This window comes from Cnephaeus nilssonii, assembly GCF_951640355.1.
Source record: "Cnephaeus nilssonii genome assembly, chromosome: 2".
Lineage (NCBI taxonomy): Eukaryota > Metazoa > Chordata > Mammalia > Chiroptera > Vespertilionidae > Cnephaeus > Cnephaeus nilssonii.
The window spans coordinates 114,628,672-114,644,193 of NC_137073.1; the positions used below are offsets into that span (position 1 = coordinate 114,628,672).

At 69.8% G+C, this 15,522-nt stretch overlaps 1 protein-coding gene across 1 annotated transcript; it reads right to left on the bottom strand.

The window, feature by feature from the left end:
- Positions 1-631: 631 nt before the first annotated feature.
- On the bottom strand, positions 632-15,225 carry LOC307115210 (ankyrin repeat domain-containing protein 55-like; the record flags this gene model as incomplete). The annotated part of the gene is made up of 5 exons (XM_079798306.1): positions 632-704; positions 821-930; positions 6,424-6,554; positions 6,819-6,941; positions 15,045-15,225. The coding sequence occupies 5 exons, from the start codon at positions 15,223-15,225 to the stop codon at positions 632-634; spliced, it is 618 nt and encodes a 205-aa protein (XP_079654432.1).
- Between the last annotated feature and the right edge of the window lie 297 nt (positions 15,226-15,522).

The window sequence follows — 15,522 nt, forward strand, 5'->3', positions numbered from 1 at the left end:
GGAGTCGTCTGGAACCTTCCTCCCTCGTCGCCAGAGGGAGCCGCCTGGTGCTGCCCGCGATGTGGCTCCCGCCGCCTGACGCCCGCCGGCCCCCCCCCCCCTCAAGCCCCTGGTCCTGTCGGGCTGCGGGTGAACCCCGGTTTCCTGGTCTCCCCGGATCTCATCCCACGGGCTGAGAAGCCAGGCTTGGCTGGGAGTCGCCCTGGGGGGAGACGGGGGGGCGAGGCTGAAACACGGACTGGGGAGCACGACCCCCCTTCGCGGCTCAGTGTCTCCAGGGAGGACCTCCGCGACGCCCACCGGCCCGAGGGTCCCAGCAGCCCCCGCCCAGGGCCTCCCCCGGCCCTCAGCCTCGTGGTCCCCGCCTCTGCCCCCCCCCCCCCCCCCCGCCAGCGCCGGCCGGCTCTCTCTCAGCATCGTCACCGCCCTCAGTGGCCGCATCTGCTCGCCGCCAGCGGCCACGCCACGCCTGCCCCGAGCGTGAGCCCGCGAGCGGGGGCTGCCGTCCTCACGGGGGACCGTGGCCAGGACGGAGCTGGCTCTGACTCGCACGCAGTCACGGCCGTGAGCAGTGGGGACAGAGCGCGTGGGCGTGAGACTCAGGTGACGGCGAATAGCGTCGCTTCTCGGGTCAGACTCGCAGGGAGGGCCTGGCCCTCCGTTGACGAGTCCCCAGGACGCTCGGTTTGCTAAGGGGGTCCCGACTGCACCCACAAAAAGGGAAAAGGGGTGGGCTGGTTTCCTTTGCCGCAGGGGTGGCAGTAGATAACCTCTGACCCGGGCCTCCCGCCCCCTGCCCAGAGCCGCGCCCGCTACCCACCTCACGTCGGGCTCGGCCGTGGCGGCGTGCAGCGGCAGGCGGCCGTTCTTGTCGGGGATGCCGTGCTTGGCGCCGTTGCGGAGCAGACACACGCAGCCCTCCAGCCAGCCCTGCGCAGAGAGCGGGCTCGTCACCGCCCCGGCTCAGCCCGCGGACCGCGGCCCCGCCCCCGTCTGGCCGACCACGTCCTCCTGGGCCTCAGGGTCAGACCCGGGGCAGAGCTGCAGTCGGGGTGGACCCCGAGTTTTCCGGGGACCTGCACCCTGTCCGATGGAGGCCGATCCCCAGACTCTCTCCTGCCCCCTCCCCCCATTTCTGGGGCCACTCGCTGGTGCTCACTCTCTCACACTCGGTCCCTCGGGCGTGTGACGGCGAGGAGTCCGCTCCCGCCTCGCGTTCTACGGGCTTAGCCCCCCGTCATCTTGTCCTCGGTCTGATCCCCCAAATTCGCCTCCCGGTCACTCCAGCCCCAGCCTCCGGGCCGTGCTCAGGGAACCCAGTTCCCGTGACCAGGCCTCGGCCCCGCCCCCGGTTCCTTCCCAGGGACCACGGGACGCACCTCGTCCTCCCAGGCGCCCCTCCGAGCCCGATCCCAGCCTGAGCCCGTGGGGGGACCTGCCGCCCTGACGGGTTTTCCTGATGCTGAATATGGGGGTGTCACCAACACCCTCTAAGGGCTCCCCGTGGCTGCGCTTTACCCACTAAGGGGCTCCCCGGCTCCCTGTGCACGCCCTGCCGCCTCCCCACGCCGCTCACCCTCCTCTGGTCCGCGGGCTCAGGGACCCGAGTCCACCCGCTGGCAACCTCGGCTCCTCGCCGCCAGCTGCCAGGCGAGCACCGCCATCCAGCACCCTTCAATCCTCCATCAAGCGGACTCAGCGTGGAGGGAGCGCCCACACGGGAGAATCATGGGGTAACTCTCCCCCCACCGCGTGGGGAGCTAAGCCTCAACACCCCAAGCAGGGCGAGAGCCAGGACGGAGACCCCCCCCCCCGCCATGCTGGGAGCAGAGATCCAAACGCCATGCAGCGCGCGGAGGAGAGAGAAGCGTCGGGAAGGACCTCCCAGCGGCAGCTCAGCGACGTCCCCTGTGACTGACGGAGAGCGGACCCCCCTCCGAGTCCGCAGCGCCCGGTCCTGAGTCGGCGTCTGCGCGGGCACTGGGTCTGGTTTTAGCTGCTAACGTCTGAGCCATCGCGTTCTCTCCTGGGAGGAACCCGTGTGGCCAGAGGCCCCCAAAGGCGCTGGGCAGAGTCCGAGTGGCCGGAGCGTCCCCGCGTTTGGAAAACGGATCTGACCGCGGGGGGCGGGGCGGGGCGGGGAAACATTTTATCGTTTTGCAACATTTCCTGGAAAGATGCGGTTTTCTCTCTTTCTTCAGAAAAGAGCTGAGGAAGCTCTCGATCGCCCTGATGCCCCGGCCACGGCTCAGAACCCGCCGACCCCACAGGCCGCGCCTACCTAGTGCCGGCCCCGCCTGCTCCTCCCGCAACCTGGGCGATCACGTTCTAAAAGTTCACTTAGGTTTTTATTGCTGTCAGAGAGGAAGGGAGGGGGACGAGAGTCATGGATCGGCTGCCTCCTGCACGCCCTCTGCTGGGGATCGAGCCCACACCGGGGCTGTGCCTGTTCTATAGGCGGCAGCGTTAGGAACTCCTCTGCGGCCGCTCCGTTCCGGGACCCAGCGCTCCCCCTCGGGGCCACACCAACACCCTCCCCACAGGCGCGGTTACTCGGGGGAGCCGAAGGGGCTGGGAGGAGGCCGTGCCTGTGTGGGATACTGACCCCACGCCGGCGACCCCTGACCGAGCGGGCCCCTAACCGAGCCGGCCCCTGACCGAGCCGGCCCCTGACCGAGCCGGCCCCTGACCGAGCCGGCCCCTGACTGACCGGGCCCCTCACTGAGCCGGCCCCTGACTGAGCCGGCCACTAACCGAGCGGGCCCCTAACTGAGCCGGCCCCTGACTGACCGGGCCCCTCACTGAGCCGGCCACTAACCGAGCGGGCCCCTAACCGAGCCGGCCCCTGACCGAGCAGGCCCCTGACCGAGCGGGCCCCTGACCGAGCCGACCCCTAACCGAGCCGGCCCCTAACCGAGCCGACCCCTAACCGAGCCGACCCCTAACCGAGCCGACCCCTAACCGAGCCGGCCCCTGACCGAGCCGGCCCCTGACCGAGCCGACCCCTGACCGAGCCGGCCCCTGACCGAGCCGACCCCTAACCGAGCCGGCCCCTAACCGAGCCGGCCCCTGACCGAGCCGGCCCCTGACCGAGCCGACCCCTGACCGAGCCGGCCCCTAACCGAGCCGGCCCCTAACCGAGCGGGCCCCTAACCGAGCCGACCCCTAACCGAGCGGGCCCCTGACTGAGCCGGCCCCTAACCGAGCGGGCCCCTGACTGAGCCGGCCCCTAACCGAGCCGACCCCTAACCGAGCGGGCCCCTGACTGAGCCGACCCCTAACCGAGCGGGCCCCTGACTGAGCCGGCCCCTAACCGAGCCGACCCCTAACCGAGCGGGCCCCTAACCGAGCCGACCCCTAACCGAGCGGGCCCCTGACTGAGCCGGCCCCTAACCGAGCCGGCCCCTGACTGAGCCGGCCCCTAACCGAGCCGGCCCCTGACTGAGCCGGCCCCTGACTGAGCCGGCCCCTAACCGAGCGGACCCCTAACCGAGCCGACCCCTAACCGAGCGGGCCCCTAACCGAGCCGACCCCTAACCGAGCAGGCCCCTAACCGAGCCGACCCCTAACCGAGCCGGCCCCTGACTGAGCCGGCCCCTAACCGAGCCGGCCCCTGACTGAGCCGGCCCCTAACCGAGCCGGCCCCTAACCGAGCCGACCCCTAACCGAGCGGGCCCCTAACCGAGCGGGCCCCTAACCGAGCGGGCCCCTAACCGAGCGGGCCCCTAACCGAGCCGGCCCCTGACCGATCCGGCCCCTAACCGAGCGGGCCCCTAACCGAGCGGGCCCCTAACCGAGCCGGCCCCTGACCGATCCGGCCCCTAAACGAGCGGGCCCCTGACCGAGCCGGCCCCTGACCGAGCCGGCCCCTGACCGAGCCAGCCCCTAACCGAGCCGGCCCCTGACTGAGCCGGCCCCTAACCGAGCCGGCCCCTAACCGAGCCGGCCCCTAACCGAGCCGGCCCCTGACTGAGCCGGCCCCTAACCGAGCCGGCCCCTGACTGAGCCGGCCCCTAACCGAGCCGGCCCCTGACTGAGCCGGCCCCTGACTGAGCCGGCCCCTAACCGAGCCGACCCCTAACCGAGCCGACCCCTAACCGAGCCGGCCCCTAACCGAGCCGACCCCTAACCGAGCGGGCCCCTAACCGAGCCGACCCCTAACCGAGCCGGCCCCTGACCGAGCCGGCCCCTAACCGAGCCGGCCCCTAACCGAGCGGGCCCCTGACCGAGCGTTTTCCTAACCGAGCCGGCCCCTAACCGAGCGGGCCCCTAACCGAGCCGACCCCTAACCGAGCGGGCCCCTAACCGAGCCGGCCCCTGACCGATCCGGCCCCTAACCGAGCGGGCCCCTAACCGAGCCGGCCCCTGACCGATCCGGCCCCTAACCGAGCGGGCCCCTAACCGAGCGGGCCCCTAACCGAGCGGGCCCCTAACCGAGCCGACCCCTAACCGAGCCAGCCCCTGACTGAGCCGGCCCCTAACTGAGCCGGCCCCTGACTGAGCCGGCCCCTAACCGAGCCGGCCCCTAACCGAGCCGGCCCCTAACCGAGCCGGCCCCTGACTGAGCCGGCCCCTAACCGAGCCGGCCCCTAACCGAGCCGGCCCCTAACCGAGCGGGCCCCTGACCGAGCGGGCCCCTAACCGAGCGTTTTCCTAACCGAGCCGACCCCTAACCGAGCGGGCCCCTAACCGAGCCGGCCCCTAACCGAGCGGGCCCCTAACCGAGCCGGCCCCTAACTGAGCGTGCCCCTAACCGAGCCGGCCCCTGACCGAGCCGGCCCCTGACTGAGCGGGCCCCTAACCGAGCGTTTTCCTAACGGAGCAGGCACACACGTTGCCCAAGGTCTGTCTACAGGAAGCCCCGACCCTCCGGCCCCGTCTGACTCAGGCCCGGGGCTCCCACCTGGGGCGGCATTGGTCACAGCGCCCGGCACTTTGCAGCATTCTCCCGGTTCCTGTGTGGGTCCTGAGGACGGGGCCTGGTGCTCCTCCCTTCTCCCTCCCCCTCTTCCTCCTCCTCGTTCCCTACGTTCCTCCTCCTCCACCTTCCCCCCACCTAACCCCCCACAGGCAGGACTGCGCTCCAAGGGCACCCCACCCAGGTGTGAATGGGGGCGTTCTTAGGAGGAGGTCGGGGTGTCCAGAAAAGCCCGGGAAACACGGATGCAGCGAAGGTGGAGGAGGGTCCTCGTGGCCACAGCGTCTCCTGCGTGGAGGCTGCAGGGAGCCACGGCCACCTGAGTCCGGGGGCCAACTGCATGCTGGGTCAGTGTCGGAGGGGATGTGCCAGCTGCCTGCATCCGCGAGCACCCTGCACGGGACCCCACGGGCCACACGTGCTCAGCCACCCCTCAGTGCCCGGGCGCACGGCCTCACCAGGTAGGCGGCAGGCACACGGCCTCACCAGGTAGGCAGCCAGGACTCAGCCTCACCAGGTAGGCAGCCAGGACTCAGCCTCACCAGGTAGGCGGCAGGCACACGGCCTCACCAGGTAGGCGCCCGGGCACACGGCCTCACCAGGTAGGCGGCCAGGCACACGGCCTCACCAGGTAGGCGGCCAGGACTCAGCCTCACCAGGTAGGCGGCCAGGACTCAGCCTCACCAGGTAGGCGGCAGGCACACGGCCTCACCAGGTAGGCGCCCGGGCACACGGCCTCACCAGGTAGGCGCCCGGGCACACGGCCTCACCAGGTAGGCGGCCAGGACACGGCCTCACCAGGTAGGCGGCCAGGACACGGCCTCACCAGGTAGGCGGCCAGGACACGGCCTCACCAGGTAGGCGGCCAGGACTCAGCCTCACCAGGTAGGCGGCAGGCACACGGCCTCACCAGGTAGGCGCCCGGGCACACGGCCTCACCAGGTAGGCGGCCAGGCACACGACCTCACCAGGTAGGCGGCCAGGACTCAGCCTCACCAGGTAGGCGGCCAGGACTCAGCCTCACCAGGTAGGCGGCCAGGACTCAGCCTCACCAGGTAAGCGGCCAGGACACGGCCTCACCAGGTAGGCGGCCAGGCACACATTCTCACCAGGTAGGCGGCCAGGCACACATTCTCACCAGGTAGGCGGCCAGGACATGGCCTCACCAGGTAGGCAGCCAGGACACGGCCTCACCAGGTAGGCGGCCAGGCACACATTCTCACCAGGTAGGCGGCCAGGACTCAGCCTCACCAGGTAGGCGGCAGGCACACATTCTCACCAGGTAGGCGGCCAGGACTCAGCCTCACCAGGTAGGCGGCCAGGACTCAGCCTCACCAGGTAGGCGGCCAGGACACGGCCTCACCAGGTAGGCGGCCAGGCACACATTCTCACCAGGTAGGCGGCCAGGACTCAGCCTCACCAGGTAGGCGGCCAGGACTCAGCCTCACCAGGTAGGCGGCCAGGACACGGCCTCACCAGGTAGGCGGCCAGGCACACATTCTCACCAGGTAGGCGGCCAGGCACAGGCTGGTGCGGCCCTCGGCATCCTGGGTGTTGACGTTTGCCCCCATCTTCAGCAGCAGCTTCGCCGTGTCCACCTGCCGCCCGGACACCGCGTGCATCAGGGGTGTGCACCCTGGAAGGAGACAGGCCACAGCCTTCGAGCACGGCTGCCGGGCCTGTGCCCTTTGCCAATAGAGCTGCCCCCGCCGCCCAGCGTGAGCGGAGGCTGCTCAGCACCACGCCCTGCCCCCCCCCCCCGCGCCCCCGCCCTGCGCTGGGCCGGCTGGAGGCGCATGCAGACGAGGACACTGCGCGCTGCTCCCTGGGCCGCGGGGGCTGCGGCAGGCGGGGCGATCCTGACTCGGCAACAGGGCGTCTGGGGGTGAGGGGCGCTCACCTTCCGTGTCGCGGCTCTCCAGGACGGAGGGGTCCTCCCGGATCAGGGCGGTCAGCGCGCGGACGTCGCCGCTGGACGCCGCCTGGTACACCAGGCTCAGGTCCACTTCCTCCGAGGAGTCACCTGCGGGAATCAAACGGAGACGCCCGTGTGCGCAGAGGGTCCCCTGGGTCGCGGCACCCCGAACGGCGCCCACGCGTGACTCACGGAAACCTCTGACCACGCACCGCACCACCCCCGAGGACAGGTGACCAGCGTGGCCGCGGCACCACACGCGTCCTGGGGGGGCGCCCGAGGGATTCCGTGTCCCTGAGACGTTACGCCCCCCCCACCCCCAGCCTGGGGCTGCGGGAACCCGGGTGCCCAGCCAGGGGGCACCCCGTCTTTCTCTGAAACGTCCCGTTTCCTGTCAGTGACTCAGCTCGCCCACCGCGGGGAGTGGCTGTGCCTCCTGCTCTCTGTCCCCATGTCCTCCCCGCCCTGCCGGTCGCCCTGTCCCCTGAGGGCCCCCTGGCTGCCCGCCTCCCCCAGGAGGCCCCTCGGGCCCAGAGCCACCCCTGCCCGTCTCTGCACGTCCACCAGCTGGTGTTCCAAAAGGGACCCACTGTGCGTGACTCCTCAGCTCCTGGCCCGTGTGACAACCGTGTGCACACCTGGGCGGGGACGACACGGCCCGTGTGACAGGCGTGTGCACACCTGGGCGGGGGACGACACGGCCCGTGGCCCAGGGCAGCACTGGAAGGGCGGGGGGGCACATTCCGCTGCCGGGACCCCAGCCAGGCGCCTGCGGGTCTGCTCCCCCCACGCTCCCCACGCTCCCACACGCATGGCCCCTGCTCAGGAAAAACCCACGGCAGGGAAATCGCTATTGAGTTTTTCTACGGACGTGGCCATCATGCCGGAGGTACGGCAGGACGATGAAGATTCGCTTACGTGAGCCTTTCCGGGGCCCCCCCCCCCCCCCCCATTCAGAGGCTCTGCTCCAGGCGGGACGCAGGGAAAGCGCGTTTGGGGGGCCGCCTAGAGCAGCCGGAAGGTGGGGAGGCCTCTGCACGTTCAGGGCGGGGCCCGCCCTTCAGCCCCCAGATGGCTCCACGGGACAACACTGCCACCCACTGGCGAGAAGGCGTCTGTGGCCTTGACCGGCCCGGACCAGGGGGCGAGTTGCTGGGGACTCGGAGCCACAGGGACAGTGGGAGGTGAGGGGCACGGATGTGACAGGGAGCAACGCTGGCTTCGTGGGACGTCAGAGGCATCGCACATGGAAGGAGCAGAGGAACACGGGGAGACCCACCCCGGACGCTGTGCAACCTGGGGTGTGTGGCCTGACCACTCTGCCCCGCCTGTCCAATGGGCACCGCTCTGTCCCCGCCTGTCCAATGGGCACCGCTCTGTCCCCGCCTGTCCAATGGGCACCGCTCTGTCCCCGCCTGTCCAATGGGCACCGCTCTGCCCCGCCTGTCCAATGGGCACCGCTCTCTCCCCGCCTGTCCAGTGGGCACCGCTCTGTCCCCGCCTGTCCAATGGGCACCGCTCTGTCCCCGCCTGTCCAATGGGCACCACTCTGCCCCGCCTGTCCAATGGGCACCGCTCTGTCCCCGCCTGTCCAATGGGCACCGCTCTGTCCCCGCCTGTCCAATGGGCACCGCTCTCTCCCCGCCTGTCCAATGGGCACCGCTCTGTCCCCGCCTGTCCAATGGGCACCACTCTGCCACGCCTGTCCAATGGGCACCGCTCTCTCCCCGCCTGTCCCATGGGCACCGCTCTGTCCCGTCTGTCCAATGGGCACCGCTCTGTCCCGCCTGTCCAATGGGCACCGCTCTGTCCCGCCTGTCCAATGGGCACCGCTCTCTCCCCGCCTGTCCAATGGGCACCGCTCTGTCCCGCCTGTCCAATGGGCACTGCTCTGTCCCGCCTGTCCAATGGGCACCGCTCTGTCCCCGCCTGTCCAATGGGCACCGCTCTGTCCCCGCCTGTCCAATGGGCACCACTCTGTCGCCGTCTGTCCAATGGGCACCGCTCTGTCCCCGCCTGTCCAATGGGCACCGCTCTGTCCCCGCCTGTCCAATGGGCACCGCTCTGTCCCGCCTGTCCAATGGGCACCGCTCTGTCCCGCCTGTCCAATGGGCACCGCTCTGTCCCGCCTGTCCAATGGGCACCGCTCTGTCCCCGCCTGTCCAATGGGCACCGCTCTCTCCCCGCCTGTCCAATGGGCACCGCTCTGTCCCGCCTGTCCAATAGGCACCGCTCTGTCCCGCCTGTCCAATGGGCACCGCTCTGTCCCCGCCTGTCCAGTGGGCCCCGCTCTGTCCCCGCCTGTCCAATGGGCACCGCTCTGTCCCGCCTGTCCAATGGGCACCGCTCTGTCCCCGCCTGTCCAATCGGCACCGCTCTCTCCCCACCTGTCCAATGGGCACCGCTCTGTCCCGCCTGTCCAGTGGGCACCGCTCTGTCCCCGCCTGTCCAATGGGCACCGCTCTGTCCCCGCCTGTCCACTGGGCACCGCTCTGTCCCGCCTGTCCAGTGGGCACCGCTCTCTCCCCGCCTGTCCAATGGGCACCGCTCTGTACCAGCCTGTCCAATGGGCACCGCTCTGTCCCGCCTGTCCAGTGGGCACCGCTCTCTCCCCGCCGGTCCAATGGGCACCGCTCTGTACCCGCCTGTCCAATGGGCACCGCTCTGTACCCGCCTGTCCAATGGGCACCGCTCTGTACCCGCCTGTCCAATGGGCACCGCTCTGTCCCCGCCTGTCCAATGGGCACCGCTCTCTCCCCGCCTGTCCAGTGGGCACCGCTCTGTCCCGCCTGTCCAATGGGCACCGCTCTGTCCCCGCCTGTCCAGTGGGCACCGCTCTCTCCCCGCCTGTCCAATGGGCACCGCTCTCTCCCCGCCTGTCCAGTGGGCACCGCTCTCTCCCCGCCTGTCCAATGGGCACCGCTCTCTCCCCGCCTGTCCAATGGGCACCGCTCTGTCCCCGCCTGTCCAGTGGGCACCGCTCTCTCCCCGCCTGTCCAATGGGCACCGCTCTCTCCCCGCCTGTCCAGTGGGCACCGCTCTCTCCCCGCCTGTCCAATGGGCACCGCTCTGTCCCGCCTGTCCAATGGGCACCGCTCTGTCCCGCCTGTCCAATGGGCACCGCTCTCTCCCCGCCTGTCCAATGGGCACCGCTCTGTCCCGCCTGTCCAGTGGGCACCGCTCTGTCCCCGCCTGTCCAGTGGGCACCGCTCTCTCCCCGCCTGTCCAGTGGGCACCGCTCTGTCCCGCCTGTCCAATGGGCACCGCTCTGTCCCCGCCTGTCCAGTGGGCACCGCTCTCTCCCCGCCTGTCCAATGGGCACCGCTCTCTCCCCGCCTGTCCAATGGGCACCGCTCTGTCCCGCCTGTCCAATGGGCACCGCTCTCTCCCCGCCTGTCCAATGGGCACCGCTCTGTCCCGCCTGTCCAATGGGCACCGCTCTGTCCCGCCTGTCCAGTGGCACCGCTCTGTCCCCGCCTGTCCAATGGGCACCGCTCTGTCCCCGCCTGTCCAATAGGCACCGCTCTGTCCCGCCTGTCCAATAGGCACCGCTCTGTCCCCGCCTGTCCAATAGGCACCGCTCTGTCCCGCCTGTCCAGTGGGCACCGCTCTCTCCCCGCCTGTCCAATGGGCACCGCTCTGTCCCCGCCTGTCCAATGGGCACCGCTCTCTCCCCGCCTGTCCAATGGGCACCGCTCTCTCCCCGCCTGTCCAGTGGGCCCCGCTCTGTCCCGCCTGTCCAGTGGGCACCGCTCTGTCCCCGCCTGTCCAGTGGGCACCGCTCTCTCCCCGCCTGTCCAATGGGCACCGCTCTGTCCCCGCCTGTCCAATGGGCACCGCTCTCTCCCCGCCTGTCCAATGGGCACCGCTCTCTCCCCGCCTGTCCAGTGGGCCCCGCTCTGTCCCGCCTGTCCAATGGGCACCGCTCTGTCCCGCCTGTCCAATAGGCACCGCTCTGTCCCGCCTGTCCAGTGGGCACCGCTCTCTCCCTGCCTGTCCAATGGGCACCGCTCTGTCCCGCCTGTCCAATGGGCACCGCTCTCTCCCCGCCTGTCCAATGGGCACCGCTCTGTCCCCGCCTGTCCAGTGGGCACCGCTCTCTCCCCGCCTGTCCAGTGGGCACCGCTCTCTCCCCGCCTGTCCAATGGGCACCGCTCTGTCCCCGCCTGTCCAATGGGCACCGCTCTCTCCCCGCCTGTCCAATGGGCACCGCTCTCTCCCCGCCTGTCCAGTGGGCCCCGCTCTGTCCCGCCTGTCCAGTGGGCACCGCTCTGTCCCGCCTGTCCAATAGGCACCGCTCTGTCCCGCCTGTCCAGTGGGCACCGCTCTCTCCCTGCCTGTCCAATGGGCACCGCTCTGTCCCGCCTGTCCAATGGGCACCGCTCTCTCCCCGCCTGTCCAATGGGCACCGCTCTGCCCCGCCTGTCCAATGGGCACCGCTCTCTCCCCGCCTGTCCAATGGGCACCGCTCTCTCCCCGCCTGTCCAATGGGCACCGCTCTGTCCCGCCTGTCCAATGGGCACCGCTCTGTCCCGCCTGTCCAGTGGCACCGCTCTGTCCCCGCCTGTCCAATGGGCACCGCTCTGTCCCCGCCTGTCCAATAGGCACCGCTCTGTCCCGCCTGTCCAATAGGCACCGCTCTGTCCCCGCCTGTCCAATAGGCACCGCTCTGTCCCGCCTGTCCAGTGGGCACCGCTCTGTCCCCGCCTGTCCAGTGGGCACCGCTCTGTCCCCGCCTGTCCAATGGGCACCGCTCTGTCCCGCCTGTCCAGTAGGCACCGCTCTGTCCCCGCCTGTCCAATAGGCACCGCTCTGTCCCCGCCTGTCCAATAGGCACCGCTCTGTCCCGCCTGTCCAATAGGCACCGCTCTGTCCCCGCCTGTCCAATAGGCACCGCTCTGTCCCCGCCTGTCCAATAGGCACCGCTCTGTCCCCGCCTGTCCAATAGGCACCGCTCTGTCCCCCGCCTGTCCAATAGGCACCGCTCTGTCCCGCCTGTCCAGTGGGCACCGCTCTCTCCCTGCCTGTCCAATGGGCACCGCTCTGTCCCGCCTGTCCAGTGGGCACCGCTCTGTCCCCGCCTGTCCAATGGGCACTGCTCTGTCCCCGCCTGTCCACTGGGCACCGCTCTGTCCCGCCTGTCCACTGGGCACCGCTCTGTCCCCGCCTGTCCAATGGGCCCCGCTCTGTCCCCGCCTGTCCAGTGGGCACCGCTCTCTCCCCGCCTGTCCAGCGGGCACCGCTCTCTCCCTGCCTGTCCAATGGGCCCCGCTCTGTCCCCGCCTGTCCAATAGGCACTGCTCTGTCCCGCCTGTCCAGTGGGCACCGCTCTCTCCCTGCCTGTCCAATGGGCACCGCTCTGTCCCGCCTGTCCAGTGGGCACCGCTCTGTCCCCGCCTGTCCAATGGGCACCGCTCTGTCCCCGCCTGTCCACTGGGCACCGCTCTGCCCCGCCTGTCCACTGGGCACCGCTCTGTCCCGCCTGTCCAGTGGGCACCGCTCTGTCCCCGCCTGTCCAGTGGCCAGAGCAGCATGTACCCGCGGGCCGTGCTGGGAGCTCCGTGAGAGACCATGCAGAGGCTTAGGCCGGAGGTCAGCCTCCCGTCTCGGCACACGAGCTGGTCATTCGCCCTGCGGCGCTGTGTGCGTCACGGCGAGGCGGGCTGGCCCAGGGCAGCTCTCACTGCCCGGCCCTGTGGTCACCACGACGTCGTGGCTGGAAGGGCCTCCGTGCCCTCCCCGTGAGGCCCGCAGCCTGCAGCCTGCACAGCGGCGGCCGCGTTTGTCCGGGAGCTGAACTTGCCGCCATTTCCCGTTCCTCCTCCACCCCCAGGCCGGCTGGTGAGGCCCTAAGAGTTTGATAAAGTGCGTCACCCAGGAGGGAGCAGGGGTTCTAACGCCTGAGAGAGGGAAGGGTTACGCTCTGCACGTTCCGGCGAGAGCAGCCTCCAGGCCGCCTGGCGCCGGCTGCGGGGTGGGGTGTGGGTGGTGGGGGGGGTGGGGTGGCGGTGTCTCACTACGATGCTGCCCGGGGGGAGCGTCTGGCCACCTCGAGGTTCCTCTCAGCAGGGCTGGGGCAACACGGTTCCTCCTGCGATCTCAGCCCTGCCCACCCTCACGATTCCTCCCCGGGCACGCACGCCGGTCCTCGTCTCGGGGAGCATCTGGGCGGGGGGGGGGGGGGGGGGCCCCGACTTGCTGTTTGGAGACGCTCGTCTGTGTGGGAATCAGGGATGAGGCGCTCCCACAGCATGAACGCACTTTCACTTCAATCGGACGGATTCTTAAAGGGAGACCTCAACCCGCAAAGCAGGGGCTCGTGTGGGTGCAGGCAGGTGCCTGCTCCGCCTGCAGGTCAGCGCCCCCCAGGCCTCGTGGGGTCTCCGTGGGGGAGAACTGTCTCGGGAAGGCCTCTGGGGATGGCGGCAGGAACGTTCCTGTTATTCCGCTCCCTCCTCTCGTCTCCTCAGCTCCCGGTCACGTGTGACTCCACCCCCGCTCTCCGGGCCAGAGCCAGGGCGCTGCCCATGGTAACGTCTGGACGGGGACTCAGGGGCGCGGGACGGACCCGCAGCCTGACGCCAGCGGGCTCGGCGGGACACGACCGCGGCCTCCAGACCGCTAAGAAGCCGGCAGAGCGTCGGACCTGCTTTCCGCACAGACGGGCGAGGCGTGGACGCTGGAGAAAAGCGGGGCTGGCTGGCTGCTCCTGACCAGAAGGCCGCCGCGCGAGCTGGTGACCTCATGGCGGCCGCCCGCGTGGAGGCGGGTTCTGACCGAACCGTCCGGATGCCTCGGCGGACGCGGCACGCGCAGAGGGTGACGGAGTCTCGTGCGTGAGAGCCGGGCGTTTTCTCACTCCTCCGGAGCAGCCATACCCCCTGCTGGCGAGTCGAGGCTGCTGGCTGGGAGGGGCCGGGCGCAGGGACCCCCCCGGCCCGTCCTCCCGTGGCCTCCCGTGGCCTCCCGTGGTCCGTGTAGCCCTGCCCAGGCCGTGGTCCCCTGGACACAGTCCTGGGAAACAGGTGTGGTGGGCGGCGGCCCAGGGTCCGCGCTGAGGCCCACCCGTCTCTGTGCCTCCGCCCGCATCGCTCCCGGCCCTGCTGCAGCCACTCTGTCCGTCCGTCCGTCCGTCCGTCTGCCCACTGCCGCCGCGGGTCCTCGTGTCCTCACTCGGCTCCCCTCCCTCAGTCAGCCGCCCCCCCTCGCTGTCCTCTCACGTTTCCTCTGACGTCGCCCGGACCCCGTGCAGCACCCACTCGGCTTCCTGTCCACTCACAGGGGGCGGGGGCGCCCGGCCGGCTGGCCCGGGGTCCTCACAACACTGGGTGCTGCTGGGGTGTCTTCCAGGCAGACCCCACACTCAGGGCGGCACCCAGGCGGCCGCGTTTACAGAAACTGTCCAGATTCCGCTGGGGACCCCGTGTGAGAATCAGCGCTTCGGTGACCTCGGTGACCCTCCCGTGCGCCGCCGTCTGTCCACATCTGCCCGGAGAGCCGGAGGCCGCCGTCTCCACGCCGCGGGTTTACAGGATTTATGGGAAGCCCTTGCCACGCCCACGCTCAGCTTCTCGAGGATGTCGCCGCGGCCTGCCCAGCGGAACGTGTGCACGGCCTCTCCCGCTTTCAAGAAGGGGGAGGGTTACCGAGCGAGGAGAGCTGCTCAGCGTCCCTCGGTGCCCCCCTTCCCGGGGCTGGCGTTCTGGGACAAGAGCGCACGTGACCCAGCCACAGCCACAGCCACAGCCACGCCCTCACTGCACTGAGCAGGCTGGCTCGGCAGGAGAGGGAGCGAGGAGCCGACCTGGGGGTGGTGACGGCGAGGACAGGAGCAACGCCAAGAGCAGGTGCCACCTGAACGCGCCCACGGCCGTGGGCACTGCGACAGGTGCGCTCTGACGTCATCTCGGCCCCTCCCAGCACCATCCTCCGTGTTTGCTGAGGAGACCAGGCCCAGAGAGGTTAGGTAACCTGCTCAGGTCACACAGCGAGGGAGCCTCCCCCGCCATCGGCCACCAGGCCACACCCCCCTGAGAGGAAGCGCCGGGAAAGGGGGCCGAGGGGGCCCGGGCGGGCTAACGTGCGGAGAGAACCAGGCCTGGGCGAGAACCTGCTGCGAATCGCTCCCATGAAAGGTGCACGAGGATAAATACCACACGTGAACACGTTAACCAGGTTGGCTGAGCTCGGCGGAGACACACAGAACCCGACGTGCTGACTGTGGGGGCCGCTCGCCCACCCCGTCCAGGACACACGTGTCCTCGCCGCTCGGGCTGCGCGGCGCAATGGTGTCCCTTTCAGCCAGAACGCGGCCGCGGTCGCTGCTGCTGACGGTCAACAGTGAGACACGCTGCACCATCTCCTTCTCCACGGGGTTCACATCCGAGCACATCCGCGCACACACGCGCACACACGCGCACACACATAAACGCATGCACATACACATGTGCATACACAAACACATTGTGCACACACACACATGCACACTGTGCAACACGAGCCAAGACCTGGAGAGCAAACCACACACACACACACACACACACACACACACAGCCACGCAGAAACCTCGATGTAAACCCGCTGCTCAAGGGAACACTGAGGGGATAGTTCGCCGTGACACCGGGGAGCCGCGGGGCGGGAGCCGGGGGGCGGGGGCCGGGGGGCGGGGGCCGGGGGGCGGGGGCCGGGG